Here is a 16,086-nt window from a genome sequence, read left to right as displayed (position 1 = left end):
GCCAGTAGGGACCATTATCTCTGAGGAATATTTCCCTCACCTTATTGAACTTTTGTTGAATTAAGGCAGATATGAAGGCAAAAGGGGGTCCAACTGATACTAGCACAGTGTACCAAAGTGGCCGGTGAGTGTGTATATAATAGTTTTTGTTCTTATGTTGACTGTGATGGCAGTGGCAGTAGAAGAAGCCTGAATTCCACATAAACTATATGATTATGGTTTTTACATGACTTTTATATTCAGAGTCCTTATTACAACATTTTTTTTGCATTTTCTGTTTCAAAGCATGAATAATTTGATTAAGTGTTTACATGCAGCTGATTTAAAATTGAAATTGTGAGGATTATTCAGTTTACTGTGCTGCATGTGTTATTTCAGAGCTGTCAAAGTATATGCAGTACTCTATTTATTTTGGTTGCCCCCAGGCAAATGAGACACACCTGAAGTCAGTATTTATTCCTGAGTTTGTAATTACAAATGCAAGTTATGTGAAACGTTTCCACATTTGCCATGCAGGACTGCTGCAGAAGCAATGGTCATGAATCCACCAGAGCCCACCAAAGAGAAGGAAAAACAAGGCTTCTTCAGAGCTATTAAAAAGAAAAAGAAGAAGACACAAATAGTAAGATTGTTGTTGCTGCCTGGTTTTTGATTCAAAACGCATCAAATATTTGTAGTCTGGTTCCATGTGCCGTTTGAGTTTAGCTTTGTCCATGTAAAGTGAATCTGCAATATTAGAAGTGTTTCATATGTGCTTAACAGTGAAAACAAGTAAGATTAAAGGGTAATTCTGATTTATTACACTCTTGGTCTTATATTTATTGAGTTCACATATAATTTGCACAAAAGTTGGTCTGAATTTCCAACATCTCTGTTTTGCTTGCTGTTCATCAAATATTATTGTGTAGCTCTTATCGTGTAGCTTGTTAAGTGTTATTGCCGAGGATCAGTTACTGCAGATATTTTTATGTTGGATGTCAGAGATTTGTGTTTAGAGTTGTGGCTGTGCATCTTCTGCTCCACAGACCGACGTGGAGGACGGGAGGAATCCCAGCATCAAGAAAAGCCTTTTCCCCCTCTTTAGCTCTAAGAATAGCTTAAAGCACAACTCAGCTGTCAAAGTCCTACCTGTAGTCGCATCGCCTATGGTACAACACCAGCCTACCGCGCCCTACCCTGCCTCACCAGTAATCTAACCTCGACACTACGGCTGCATGTTAACCTACTCTGCACTCACCAGAATGGCCTGGTTTGAAATCCTCTCAGTTGACCGATTGATTGGCTAAGAAATATTTCACAGTGAAAGGATTTCAAATGTGTTTTGGATCTAATACTGCACGTTGTTTGCACATCCATTTTGTCTTGCTATACTGTTTGTCAAATGCAGTCACTTTGCGCTCACTTTGCATTGTGAGACATTTCGGTCTGCACTGTGTGCTGTTTGTCAGGCCGACATAATGCATCATATTCAGCACATGAACACACACAACTGCTGTAGAAATTTCTGGTCTCTTTACTATATTGTGTAATAGAAATAACTATTCTTGATTCAAGCACTTTCTTTCTTTCTGAGAGACAGGTGGGGCTAACTAGTTAGCTTAGCAAGGCAGACAGGAAAGGAAACGGGAGAAACTGCAGGCAAATTTGACTTATCAGCACTTCACAAAGGGGACCTATTATGCTTTTCCCTATTTTCTGTTTCAATGCTCCATACTCATATTGAACATGGTTAAATTTTCAAATAATGAGATTAGTTAGTATAAGTGCAAGTAAACCCTATGTGCCAAAATCGCAGTCTAAGCTTCTATTCGTGACAGTTTATGGACAGTTTTTTCCTGCTCTTCTCAGTATGGTCAGCTCAGGTACATAGCTCTGGCAGTGAGCACAGCAGCCCCACCCACACTCTTTACTCCTTTTGTTCTTGAGGGGCAGCCAATCAGAAGAAAGTTGGCTTAAAAGGAGGGTGGCCTTAAAGGGAGAGGTGCTAAAACAGCTTGATTCAGACAACGGATGAATGGAAGGGCTGCACCAAGGCCCAGTATGAGATCAAATATTTTAAACTACAAATGCAAAACTATTTTAGTGCAGTCCAAAAAAATACAGAACTGGGAGTAAGAGTAAGAAGTCCACTTTGAACAGTTCTCATGTAACTAACTGATAGCTAAATATTTCAAGCAAAACACCAAATATTTGCCAGTTTCAGCTTATTGACAAGTTGATGACTTTCTTTGTTTTTTTTTAAATCATCATTTTTTTTTCTTTTTTACCTTTTCGTCAGATTAATTACCAACTATCACTCTGCACAGTAATGAAATTGTTAGTCACATCCCCAGTGTACATTCAAGTTTATCTGAACATACTCAGACACAAGAATAGAGAGCAAAGAAGCATTTTTTCATAAGATAATCATCATCACCATTTACTTGTGTCCTGTCTGTTGCTGCCAAAGCAGTGCATGAAGCGCCTCACTGGGATTTTAATGCGATGTGCAATGATCATTTCTGTGGTAGCCTTTACAGCAGTATTTCTTTATAATACTCCCGTATATTTATTTTTGGAATGCCAGGTTCCTGGGAACGGACAAGAACATCTATCCCTGCAGAGGAGCTCCAAGTCATCCTCTCACCACAGCAGCCGGCGGAAAAACCGCGAGCGATCCCGTGACAGAGATCGGGACCGGGAACAGAGCCGGGACAGAGACCGGGACAGGGAGAGAGAGAGGGAGAGGGAACGGGAGCGAGAAAGGGAGAGAGAGAGGGAGAGAGGGAGGGAGAGAGAGAGAGTCAATGACTGGCCACCAGACAAACAAGTGGACTCGCACTCTCAGGTATGTGCCTACTACTAGAGCATAGTCTCTCATTAAATTCATTGTTTTAAATTCACTGTTTGCCTTTCTATCCATAAGAATATGATCTTATTTTATACATTTTACTGTAAATCATGTCATTTAACTCACAAAGATGTGGTTGTAGTCCGGGATATGCTGAACAGTTCTACATGTAACACTTAAAAACACTTAAAGTCCAGATTTAGTGCATTTTATATGCTAAGTATGATAGGTAAATAAATACCTTTATCTATTTCAGTGACTGTTAGACTCTAAAATGCTACTCTGTGATATAAAACCTCTATGCCAGAACCCAGAAATATCATCCACTTCCCATGGAACTTGTCACAAATGTATAAATTTTGGGCAGTTAGCAGGGGACACAACTTAGCTCTTTTGCAACTGTAGCAAGTTCAAAAAAACAAAAACAAAACTAGAGTTTGGGAGAATAAAGCTCTCAAGACTCAAACTACTGAGAAATGAAAATTGTATAATCTACACTATATTGCCAAAAGTATTCACTCACCCATCCAAATCACTGGATTCAGGTGTTCCAATCTCTTCCATAGCCACAGGTGTATCAAATCAAGCACCTAAGGATGCAGACTGCTTCTACAAACATTTGTGAAAGAATGGGTCGCTCTCAGGAGCTCAGTGTATTCCAGCGTGGTATCGTGATAGGATGCCACCTGTGCAACAAGTACAATTTCCTCACTAATAAATATTCCAGTCAACTATTAGTGGTATTATAACAAAGTGGAAGCAACTGGGAATGACAGCAACTCAGGCACAAAGTGGTAGGCCACATAAAATGACACAGCGGGTCAGCGGATGCTGTGGTGCATAATGCACAGAGGTTGCCAACTCTCTGCAGTCAATCGTTACAGACCTCCAATCTTTATGTGGCCTTCAGATTAGCTCAAGAACAGTGTGTAGAGAGCTTCATGGAATGGGTTTCCATGGCACAGCAGCTGCATCCAAGCCTTACATCACCAAGTGCAATGCAAAGCATCGGATGCAGTGGTGTAAAACACGCTGACACTGGATTCTAGAGCAGTGGAGACATGTTCTCTGGAGTGATGAATCATGCTTCTCCATCTGGCAATCTGATAGACGAGTCTGGGTTTGGCAGTTGCCAGGAGAACGGTACTTGTCTGACTGCATTTTACCAAGTATGAAGTTTTGTGAAGGGGGGATTATGGTGTGGGGTTGTTTTTCAGGGTTTGGCTTCGGCCCCTTAGTTCCAGTGAAAGGAACTCTTAATGCTTCGGCATACCAAGACATTTTGGAAAATTTCATGCTCCCAACTTTGTGGGAACAGTTTGGGGATGGCCCCTTCCTGTTCCAACATGACTGCACACCAGTGCACAAAGCAAGGACCATAAAGACATGGATGAGTGAATTTGGTGTGGAAGAACTTGATTGCTTGACTGGCCTGCACAGAGTCTTGACCTCAACCTAATAGAAGACCTTTGAGCAGAGACTGTGAGCCAGGCCTTCTCATCCAACATCAGTGTCTGACCTCACAAATGTGCTTCTGAAAGAATGGTCAAAAATTCCCATAAACACACTCCTAAACCTTGTGGAAAGCCTTCCCAAAAGAGTTGAAGCTGTTATAGCTGCAAAGGGTGGGCCGACATCATATTAAACTTTATGGATTAAGAATGGGATGCGTATGAAGGCAGATGAGCGAATACTTTTGGTAGGGCAGTGTGTAAGTGTGTTTTCATTATAGTTCCATATAGTCTCCTGATAAAACAGTACAGTTCTTCTAGAGGCATGTTTACTATTAATACAATGAATGCATTAATTCCATTTTGCATTATTCCTACATCACTTGTGTCTTTAGGAGGATTTTAGGCCATTTTCATAGATGCAGAGCAGACCTGAACTTTTCCAGACATTACCCAGCAGCGGGGTGACCAGGTGTCCCACTTTATATAGGACAGCACAGTATTTTATCCCTTGTCCCCCCACCCCGCACAGCGAGACAATGCCCCACATTTTGATTTACATTACTCAACACATTAATCTCAAAGAAACAAGTGATGTGCAGGTTTACTCAAACCCAGCGCTGATTAGCACAGAGAACAGCTGCTGGAATAACAGTTAAGTTTTAATTGTTATTGGGATAAAAAGGGGATAAATGAGTGAAAGAAAACTATTGTGTAAAACCAAAGAAGCAAGCTTTAATTTGCACGTATGCTTATTTCATTTATTTAGTGAGGGACTTGGGATTTTGTAATTTGCAATTTGTCCGTATCATGATCAGTACCAAACCTGTAATCAAAATCAAAACAGTAACCCATCCCACATTTTCTCACCTAAATATACTCTCTGACCCATATTTAGTTTCTGAGATCCGGTCACCGTACCCAACAAAGATACATTAGGACACAAATATCTGTAAACAGTTTAAACTTGCTAACTTTCTGCTACAAAGTCTGTTTAATTTAAGAATAAAGCTGGTTATCCTGCTGGTAAGGACTATCTCTTGCTGTGTGCTGCATGTGAGACTGACCTAGATTTTCCCAACGTGTGTGAAAATGGCTTTTGTACTCGACAGACAGAAAACATTTTCACTCATCAGCTCCAGACAATGTCGGGAGAATCAGGTCGGGATATTGTCTGAAGGTGACCTTTTTCTCATGTAGCACACAGCAGGAGATAGTCCTCCTCAGTTGCATGCTCACTTCTCAAAATGCGTGGTTCAGGCAAGGGAGCTACCTGGGGAGAGCATCCTTGAGGCAGGACACGTTCACCACAAATTCACCACACAGTTACCTGCACTACTGTTGCATGGGCTCAGTCAGCATACATACTATTGGGGTTGGTCTTTTCATGGGATTTGTAAATGACAAAAATATAGTCTTATCTTTTAAGATAATTTATCAATGCTATCTCTTTCCCTCCTGCCAGAGCCAGCCACTCAAGTCACTACGTAGACTCCTTCACCTCTCCCCTTCTTCCTCAAATCAAGGACAGGCTCCCCCTCCTCCTCCTCCTCAAGACCTGCGCTTCCAAGCCCCTATTCCCAACCCCCCTCAGCCCTCCTCCAAAGCAGGCTACCCCGAGGGTCGAGGGCATGCTGAGAGCAGGGGGCACACTGGGGTGAGCAGCTCCGCCCAGGCTAAGAGCCGCAAGGCCAGTTACCCCTTACCCGGACAGATTGAGTCCACCTGGCACGTATCTGCTTTACAGCGGGCAGAGGGCGCTCAGTTCACCCCCGAACAGCTGGGCATCAAACCGGGTCAGAACGGACCCACCTTTACCCGAGCCTCCCGCACCAGGATGCCAAACCTCAACGACCTGAAGGAGACCGCCCTGTAAAACCTAACCACACCACCTCCAATGCAGCTCCATCCTGGAAGCACCTGCCAGAATGCAGACATCGTGGTACTGCAGTAAGGGTCTACACAAGAGCCTATTTCACTGGATCAAGTCCTCATTCAGAAATGTAGTCATCTGCTGATGCTCATGCCTCTGAAATCTAAAAGACTAGATGTTGACAGGCCAAACACCTGGGACAGTGTCGTTTAGGGAAGCAAAGACGGGGAAGAGCCCATCCTTTCTTGGGACGCCAGTATTGTATCAGCTTTGCATTGTTGTCTGTCTCTACTTACAAGGTTACATCAGAATAAGCTGATCATTCCTGTCAAGGAGACACTGCCCATGTGGCCTCTTTGCTGCCATCTTCTGCTCACAGGACACTACTGCATTAGACAGCTGTTGTCATTTCAGTGGCCAATAAACTCAAATGTTTTTCAAGCTCTGATATTTGATAAGAACACACACACAAAAAAAGATTTATATTAACATTATTTATTAAATATTTATTTGTTTTAAATTCAAGGATATAAGCTATAAATGACACAGTATGTAGGCTATATGGGAATATTATAAGGTAATATAGAATTAAATGTGTAATTGCAAGAGCTTTAGTTTCGACACAAAGAAATGCATAGATATTTATGTGTTGATAATACAATATGTCACAAGGAATATTTAATAATGGTGAATGTCTTTTTTGTTTGATTTGATATTATTAGCAGACTTTCATGTTATGTTATTTTTACCTTTTTTTTCTGATTGTTTCATCAAAATGTAAAAAAAAAAAAAAAAAAAAAAAAGGAAAAAAACAAAAAGCTTATAAATATATAAAATATCTGATATTACAAACAGTGCAAATCTGCCCATCACCCTCATGACATCAGTTTTGACGTTTTGTGACGAGTTGGGCTATTTGTCATCAGGGTTTGGTAGCAGAACAGCCAGAGTGAGACTGTTAGGCTCTGTGCTTCACGTATTGTAATCGTCAGGTCACTTTATGTCCCATTCCCATTGTCACAATTTTAAAATTAGCCCCATTTTCAGCCTCTCAGTTCTTTTAGTGACAAACAGCTTTCCAGCATTGTGTTGCTGCCATGTTGGTTCTGTCTACAGCCTTAAAAACAAATTAACGGGCATCTTCGCCCGCATCACCACGCAGCTCTGGTGAGAGAGGTTTTCCTAACATGACATAGAAAAAATTTTAAGTGTTTCGAGATGGCAGGAAAGCTCTCCGCGAAAGGGCATACCTCATCTGCAACCTTTAAGATATTAAAAGGTAAGTCTGGTTATATTTTATATTTTCTTTTGTCAAAAAAACAAACAAACTGGGGTGTATCAGCTCTGTGCCACTTTTAGTTTTTCCAGAAATGAACATTATTGGTTCATTTTGAGACAGCTTAGGAAATTCTTTACATACTAAAGTAAAGAATATTGTGACATTAATATAGTAAGTATAACACTTGAGTAAATGTAGTGACTTACATTCCCCCACTGGCTGGTTGTGGGCTTTTCGTGGGACTTTCCTGACACCATGAATTATATGAAATAACACCAGACTTATCCTGTGATGTGTGTTTACATTTTCTGTGTGCATTTTAAAAGCTTGTGTTCTCAAGGTTTTTGTAAAACGCCTTTTTGTAAATCTGAATTTGATTTTCCGATTTGCATTCCTATTAACATTAACAGTCATGATCAGGGATGATTTTACTTAACTTGATTGTTCATAAAAGCATTTATTAGAGTTGTCTTCTGCTCTGTGGGCGACAGAAAAACTGAGTTATGTGGAACAAAAAAACATTTTGTGGGCTAGTGGAAGTACACAGCATTGGTTCTTTTCCCAGTATCTCCATTATTTTTCATTCTGTCCTCCTTTGTATAGAAGAGTATTAGGATCACTGACAAAAATATTTTTTTTGGAATTCTGAGAAAGAAAAAGTCATGGCCCCTCCATTTTATTTTTTTATTTATTTATTTTACAGGCCCTAATCCTCTTCTATACCTTTGTGATTTGAAAGCATAAAGCAAAAAATAAAAATGCCATCACAGAAAAAAAGGGACAAAGGAAAGAAGAATGGATGCGTTTGGTTTGAAAAGTTTTGATCCTCATTTGTTGAAAGAAAAACAGAATCAATCACAGCAACTTCACGGTTGATTGAAAGCAATAACACTCATAAAGAGACTCCGAGTGATCCAGATTGTATTTGCCAAATTGGCAGCTAGATGAATTTGAGCCAAATATAGCACAAAAAAGAAAATTCCTGCAGGAGACTGTGATTACAGCAAGTCAACTGTTGACATATGGCATCTCCTCATTCTGCAATACATTTTTTATTTTCAGTTTGTCCATAAGTGTAGCCCACAAAAGGTAAAACTGCCCAATGCTGTGCGCGTGTGTAGAAAATCCTCACTGCTAATGATTGTAAATGACTGCTGACATGGGTTTGTTTATGTCAATGGGACAGAGTGACGACGAAGTTTGCCTTGCCAGTGACCCGAAGCCTTACATTAGCTTACCGACTCAACGTTTCAGATGGAAATGAAGGCTTCAACCCTCAGCAGGTCGCACACGCTGAAAACTGAGATGAGAAGAAGACTTTTTTGTTCACAAATATGAATGTGTTTCCTATAACATCAATTCTTTTTTTTTTTTCTCATTAAGCAGTTTCCCACTTCTGACAGGGTGTAAATAAGAAATAACAGAGTGTATCTATACTGACCGTTCTACTTTAAAAATTATAGGGTCTCATAATAAATGCCAACTGTACATTTTTGAATGTCTCAGAGTTTGTTTTGGAGCACAGACGCAACATGAAAAGAAACATTTAGTTTATTCAAGGACATGGTTTATAGATACAATAAAGAGCACATCTTCAGAGGAAATTCACCTCTGCAATGTATTCCCTAAGCATCATGGGAAATTGAATTAAATTGTTAAAGAAAGCAATCAGGAATTAACCACAATACCAAACCACATCTGAACGTTTGTGAATGCCTCAATATTTACACAGCACTGAAGATTCACTGAAAAACAAACAAAAAAATCAAGAAAACAGGAAGTCAAATTAGGCATTATGACCAAAAAATCATATTAACAAATGCAATGAGAAGACCAAAGACAGCAGTTTGTAATTCCTATCCAATTATCTAAAACGGCTGGGCACAGCATCTGGTGGTGACCGGTGCTTAAGCTGCAGAATAATACACTTTTGCTACACTCTGACCCCCTAGCTGCTAAATGCCGTATATGTGACTGATTAACTATAAACTGAATGATTAGAAATATAGAAAAATGCTTTATTAGGCTTTGGAAACCCAAGCTGTGATTGTAATTAGGACCAGCTCATTGTTGGTTTTGGTCTTTTCATGTGATTTGCTAAGAAGTATGAAAAATGTAGACTACCAGCACACTGATCCGTTAAGGTAAATAAGGAGGGGAAATTTGCTGTGTAAATTCCCAGTTACAATTAGACTATCAGGAGAAGCAGACACATTATTTATCGGCCTATCACAGAACAACGTAAATGATCTGGATTTCTATCAGAACTGCAGATACAACCGCCATAGCAACGCTGCCTCTCCCTCTCCATGCCTAATTACTGCTTTCAGTTTATGCCTTTTCATTGCAAATGGAGCAATCTATTGAGAACTCCCCAAATTGAAGTCCCCAGTGTGAGACTGGTTTAATACAGACAATGCAGAGTGGAGTGAATGAAAGCTCATTGTACATATCAAACAAACCTGTTTTAATGCAAGTATAAGTGTGTTTTAGCTGTTTTGTTTGTATTTAAGTGGGATGGAGGGATGGGGGGGGGGTCCATACTGAATATTTTAAAGGACAATCTGTTAAATATAATCACAGACCATACACTGAGGATGAGGCTTCATTTGGAGCTTTGGGACAAGGCCTCGGGGGCGATGACAGGAGCGGTTTACATGCATTTGTTCATGCAGAGCAGCAGCTCCAGGCGCAGAGCGATGCGCGTGTGCCATCCCAGAGGGAGGATGCGAATGTAGCGCGCCACGATGGGCGGCCGCAGAAGGTTCTGCACAGACGAGGACCGGTCGGAGTTCCCATAAAACACCTGAGGAAAGACAGACAGGCACGATCAAGGTGTAGTTTGGTTAAAAACTGGCATGGCTGCAAAGACTAAAACTTACCTTTTTAAAGCTACTATTTCTGGTACCACAGTTACAAGAAAACTGACTAACAAAAACATGATGATTCAGTTAGTTTTTAATGACTGATTAGGAGTTAAATCTTTAAAACCTCCGATCTAAAATTTCATATTTCATTTCATCTTTTTTAGTTAATTGTGGCACTCAGTATCACTATCAGTCAACTCAGAAATGCCCAATGTCTCAAGCAGCAGAGCCATGGAAGAAAAAATATGTAGTCTCATTCTTAGCCTAGTCAAAAAGAGACCTCTGCTGTCTGAGTATGGAGGACATAACTGCCAAAATCCAAAATAAAGAAAATACAAAATGACTAGTAAATGTCAAATTAAGTAAATAGTAAATTAATTTATAGGCCATGTTGACAGTAATTTAAAAAGTGTGACCTAAACTGTTTTTGTGTTTTTGTGTTACTGGTATATTGATTCCCCTATTTATTTGCATTCCATTTAATTTAGCATTTTATTTATAAGCAGCTGTTAAATAACACATAAACAAAATAAAATAGGAATGTAAATAAATACAAATTTTTATGCTTATGCATAAATATAAATCTATGTTACATTTTTAAAAATTGATGCCTACTTATTTTTAATATTAATTTTCATACATTTCATGTCCTATTATTTATTTATTTAGGCACTTTCAGTGCTCCATACATGAAGTGTCAAATGTTACATTATACAGTATATGCAAAGTACACTTAACTGACCCTGTTGTTTCCAGTCTGGTCTTTGTAATAGATCCAGTTGAGCTTCTCATCTGTGCGATACTGAACGCTGTACTTTGTAATCCACTCGTCGGCATCACAGCGGCCCTGAGTGAGGATCCCCGATACCACCATCACCTCGCTTAAGTCAATCTGCAGCCACTGACTGCTGTCCTGGAACTTAGACAGCCAGGCACACCTGCAGGAGAAGGACAAAGATTTAATATCAGCCGGCCGTGATTTATGCCACAAATATCACAGTAGGTCACGACAGTTCAACACAATACAGGGCTGGAAAATCTACTGTAAATGTGCTGTTGTTTTCTATTACTTCCACTGTGATAGCCAAGTCTCAGAAACACTGAAGCGATCAGTTTCATTAATAATGAAGATAAGTATGGCTCAGCAAGAACATGAATGAGCCATCTGTAGTAATGCTGGGGTGGCTGACAGTTTTTGATGTGACATAATATTTTGTTTTCTGAAAGAAAGAAAATGACAGAAAAGCTTAATATTTAAAAAATACAATATTTAGAATTTTTTAAAAAGTCCTGCCTCTAGATTCTGCATAGTTTCTTGCAGTTTTAGAAGTTTCTACTGTATGTTTTTTGCATTTTTTCTCATTTCAAGGTTTTTTTAAGCAAGAACAGATTGGTGTGTTAAAGTCACAAAATGTACTGTATATAATGAGTTTGTTTACTACACTTTTCCTCACAGATGGTAAGAGTCCTGATCTTTTTTTTTAAAATAAAGGGACCCTCAGTGAAACAGAACAGTTGACCATGGGCTGGAGGCAATGTGTTTAAAAAAACAAAGCTTTTGTCATATTTTATATATATATATATATATATATATATATATATATATATATATATATATAAAAACGTGGACCTACCCAAAGCCCTGGCTGTTGAGTCGGGCCTTACTCGGCAGCCATGAGGAGAACCAGCCGGTGTACTGGTCCTGGTTGGAGCAGGTGACCTGGTCTGGACTTACTGATCCAGCCTCAAAGCCAAGAGGCCTGTGGTAGGGACACTCTGCAAGGAGATCAGAGACAACTTAATAAGAGAGCTCTTTGTTTATTTATATATATATATATATATATATATATAAAATATATATATATATATATATATATATTTTTTTTTTTTTTTTTTTTTGTTGTTGTTGTTGCTCAAAGCCTACATAGATTTTAATGCTGTCACTCTGAGAGAAGAGAATACAAACAGCTAACCTAAGCCAAGCAGTACATCACAAAATAAAAGACCATCAAATGATCACCACTAAGCCTCTCCTGAATTCTCCATTTCTCAATCCCTTCCTCTCTCCTAACCCCTACAGACTCCTATAATCACACCCTCCCACTCCCATGGCCCCCACTGTTAGCAGCCTCAGTGTGACCCATATCCCATCCTAAAATCCTGCAGTTTAATTCTCTATGGTGAGAGATCAGTGATGTCCATTAGGGCAGCAGACGGACAGATGGCCATGTTCTGCTCTCCGTGGCTTTGGCTCTATGTTGCTGTCATGTTTTGAGCTGCCCCTTCACTTCCTTTAAAAACACACGAGAGCAACTCCTTTACTTAGTAAATAAAGCCTATAAATATGTGAATGAGAGAGGCAGTGGTACATGAGTGAGAAAAAAACATCAGCTGTGGACACATGGAACAGAAAATGTAGCAGAAGTAGCCTGCTGCTCTTTTGTTTACTACTGGCTTAAGCCTATCTGGCACAGGGTTGCATCCTGTCTAATCCCAGTATTACAACATACACGGCAGAAGCATCTGTGTGAGTCAGGAGCTAAGTGTTTACATAACAGTAATGCAAATGCCTCTGTAGCCCTCCCTAATGTGTTTCCTGACTAAGGTGCCGATTACACGAGACCGTTTTCATTTTGAAACGGTGTCGTTTTGATGCGTTTCGGCCTTGCGTTTACACGACAACGGTGTCGTTTTGATGCGTTTCGCCCTTCTGTTTACACGACAACAGAGTGAAAACGATGTGTTTCAGAAACGGGGTCCAGAGTGGAGCGTTTCAGAAACGCACCGGCTTGCGTTTTCGTGTAAACACTTGAAACCGGGGTGATTTGAAAACGCTCGACTCGCACATGCGCACTATGGTTGCGACGGCCAGTTTTTCGCGCACGCGCAAACTGATAAACAGTACTCGCGGATTCACGAGTGCTTCTTATGCTTTTCCTGTGTTTTTACCGTTTTGTAATTCAGCGTTGTGTGCAGCAGCGATCCAACCTCATCATCTGTCCACACAAAACCTCTCACATTGGCCGTTTTGTAAGTAATGAACAATTTGCCGCACTACCTACTGTGTCACTCCACGCATGCGCGTCTTGCGTAAACAAACTGCAAAGAGAAAACCAACGCCAACTTGTGGCCTGGCATGGGAACTACATCGTTTTCATCGTTTCACATGTCCTCGTGTAAACGCGGATCGTTTCCGAAATGCCATCGTGTAAACGAAAGGCTGAAACGCATCAAAACGACACCGTTTCCAGTGAAAACGGCTTCGTGTAAACGGCACCTAAAACAACACATATTCAGATGGCTGAATCAACAGGCAAACTAAGAGGTGAGACTCGGCGGACTGAGGAACTCTGTGAACCCCGATGCAGTGCAGGCAGGAAAGTCTTTCTCACTCATCATTTATCATCCACGTAGTGGTAATTGCTGGTTTCTGTAATTGTGAGCTCAGTACAGTCTATTATGAGCCTCGTAATCTCTGAATCATGTTCTGATATAATGATAGTCGGCAGAACTTCGTCCTCCTATCTGTTATCGTGTGATTTGCGGCTCAGCTGAAACACACTGATTCACTCGTATGTCAGCTCTTCTCCTCAAGTCAGACATGATTCAGATCTGATCTTTAGCTCTTGGGCTCAAGTGAGGCTGTCAGAAGCCCTTTGTGCTGGGATTTAGTTTAAAAGCTAAATCCCAGGCTGAGAGTTAGAGAGAGAGAGTTCAGTTTGAGGAGGATCATGCTATGATTGGCATTCTATTCACTAATGGACACTGCAGTGAGATTACTCTGACTGTTTTTGACAAAGATCCAGATGCAGGCCAGATTTCCTGTAACTGAAACAGTAATTCTGGAGGATTCTGCAGCATTATCGCAGGTAGCTTTCTGTTTCTTTTCATGGCCCCCCTCTTCTTCCCTTTCTCCAAGGATGTCCAGTGAAGCATGTCCGTCCACCCTGTGGTGTCAAATCTGGAGCATAATGCACTCATTGCACGTACACGAACTATAGACACACACAAATGCACACATGCTGAAACTCTTCATCTACTTGTATCAGCACTGACCATCATTTAAGCCATTTTTCCAACAAGATTCCCACAAAATTAATGCTTTCAGTCTCAGATGTGAAGATTTAGCAGTTTCTCTGATTATTCAGCAGGTTAATCAGTAACAAAAATAACCGTTAACTACAGACCTATCAATTTTGAGCAGGTTGAACAGATTTGTTCTTGTCCACTCTGTCAGCTCATCGCTCTGCATGCATATTATCTGAATCTAACACTCCCTTCACAATTTACCCCTCATTTCAAGAACTATTATTAATTTAATGTGCAATTCTATATGAGCAAAAGTCACTTAATAAGTCTCATTAGAAAGTAAGTCTGAGCACAGGGTGTTAAAGCGCATTGATTTTATGAATCCATAAATAATGTGTCTGAGATTTACGTTTACTATATGATTCATTTCAGAGTGATGACTGTGTTTAACGGCTCTTACCCGGCATGCAGTCTACTCCTCGCACCAAAGATGTGCCAGACCCAACGGAGGGAACCTCCGTCGGCGATTCTCCTCCATCGCAATCACATTTGCAAGACCTGCTGGTCCACGTCTCTGACACAGCGGTCTCACATAGACACACATAAATGATGTTTATTAGACGAAATTCAAAATAGTGTTACTGAAAAATTAACTAGAGTTCACTTGCAAATAATAAAAGGAGAATAATTTTATGAAATGACTGAAATGGTTCGGTTGATATCGAAGTGTTTTGCTGTTGCAGTTTTTTTTTTTCTTTTTTTTTTTTTTACAAGCAAATCTTAACACTCTGAGAGTCAAATCATCTGTGACATTTTGCTGTGTTGCTGAGATTTTTCATACCTCCTGAGCATAAATGCTGGTAAACACTTTTCAGCCAGATGGATAGAAAGGGGAAAAAACAGTTGATGTGGCACAGAGGGAAAGAAAAGACTGTTAGGACATCATAGTCACTCATTCTGGATACAAAAATCTGTTAATCAATCTGTCAGTTTAACCACATTAAGAAAAAGTAAATAAACACAACACACACAGGTAACAAAATATAATATCACTAAAAGTGTAAGCCAGACAGTAAATAGTGAAACTGTACCATTTGCTCCCAGAAGAAGGAGGCCCAGCAGGAAATGCAGAATGATGAGAGCCATCTTCTATCCTGCTCCAAACCAGACCAGACTGACCATAGACTGAGCATCCAAGCCAGCAGTGATAGGAAGGGTGGATTACAATAATCCACAGGACACTAATGGCCTTATCTAATGCCATCCTTATCTAACAAAGCCCCTCCTACAGCTATTTACCCATAACCATCAGCACCATTAACACCAGCATACCTGGAAAATCATCATGTGGTCGCAGAGGTCAAAAATCCTGCAAAAAGAAGAAAAAATTTTTAAAAAAGCCATCTTGGCCAATTGGCAGATTTAAGTTACGAGCGTGTGTGTGTGTGTGTGTGTGTGTGCTACAGAGTGAAAGCAAAGGGGATGGATAGTGGTGGTGGCTTATGCTGAGCCTGGTGATCCATATGATTGGACAGAAGGACCTGCAGTTGGGTGTCATTGTCCTGAAATGTTTGCAGTTCCCATTTATACTATCATGTTAGTTGGAAGGAAGGAAGGAAAAGAAAGAAAGAAAGAAAGAAAGAAAGAAAGAAAGAAAGAAAAAGAAATGGTGCTTTGCTGTGATGTAACATGAGTAAATAACAAAATATGCAATAATAATGCTAAATAATAAAATAAATAAGATTTTTTTAAAATAA

At 40.0% G+C, this 16,086-nt stretch overlaps 2 protein-coding genes across 2 annotated transcripts in view; one reads left to right on the top strand and one right to left on the bottom strand.

Moving 5' to 3' along the window:
• Positions 1-8,926, top strand: part of LOC115778393 (cyclin-dependent kinase-like 5) — a 50,044-nt gene extending 41,118 nt beyond the window's left edge. The window contains exons 17-20 of the mRNA XM_030726495.1: positions 517-622; positions 1,026-1,148; positions 2,567-2,827; positions 5,747-8,926. Of these exons, the coding sequence (XP_030582355.1) occupies positions 517-622; positions 1,026-1,148; positions 2,567-2,827; positions 5,747-6,157 (901 nt within the window). The 3' untranslated portion in view covers positions 6,158-8,926. The remainder of the gene's footprint in view (positions 1-516; positions 623-1,025; positions 1,149-2,566; positions 2,828-5,746) is intronic.
• A 40-nt stretch (positions 8,927-8,966) lies between these two features.
• On the bottom strand, positions 8,967-15,554 carry rs1a (retinoschisin 1a). The gene is made up of 6 exons (XM_030726496.1): positions 15,421-15,554; positions 15,171-15,196; positions 14,790-14,916; positions 11,935-12,076; positions 11,043-11,238; positions 8,967-10,239 (listed from the first exon to the last, which is right to left on the bottom strand). Exons 1-6 carry the CDS (start codon positions 15,473-15,475, stop codon positions 10,087-10,089), a joined length of 699 nt encoding a protein of 232 aa, XP_030582356.1. The 5' UTR covers positions 15,476-15,554; the 3' UTR covers positions 8,967-10,086.
• Positions 15,555-16,086: the final 532 nt, after the last annotated feature.

The sequence above is a fragment of the Archocentrus centrarchus genome, chromosome 3, assembly GCF_007364275.1.
Source record: "Archocentrus centrarchus isolate MPI-CPG fArcCen1 chromosome 3, fArcCen1, whole genome shotgun sequence".
NCBI lineage: Eukaryota > Metazoa > Chordata > Actinopteri > Cichliformes > Cichlidae > Archocentrus > Archocentrus centrarchus.
This window is presented reverse-complemented; position numbering and strand designations above follow the sequence as displayed.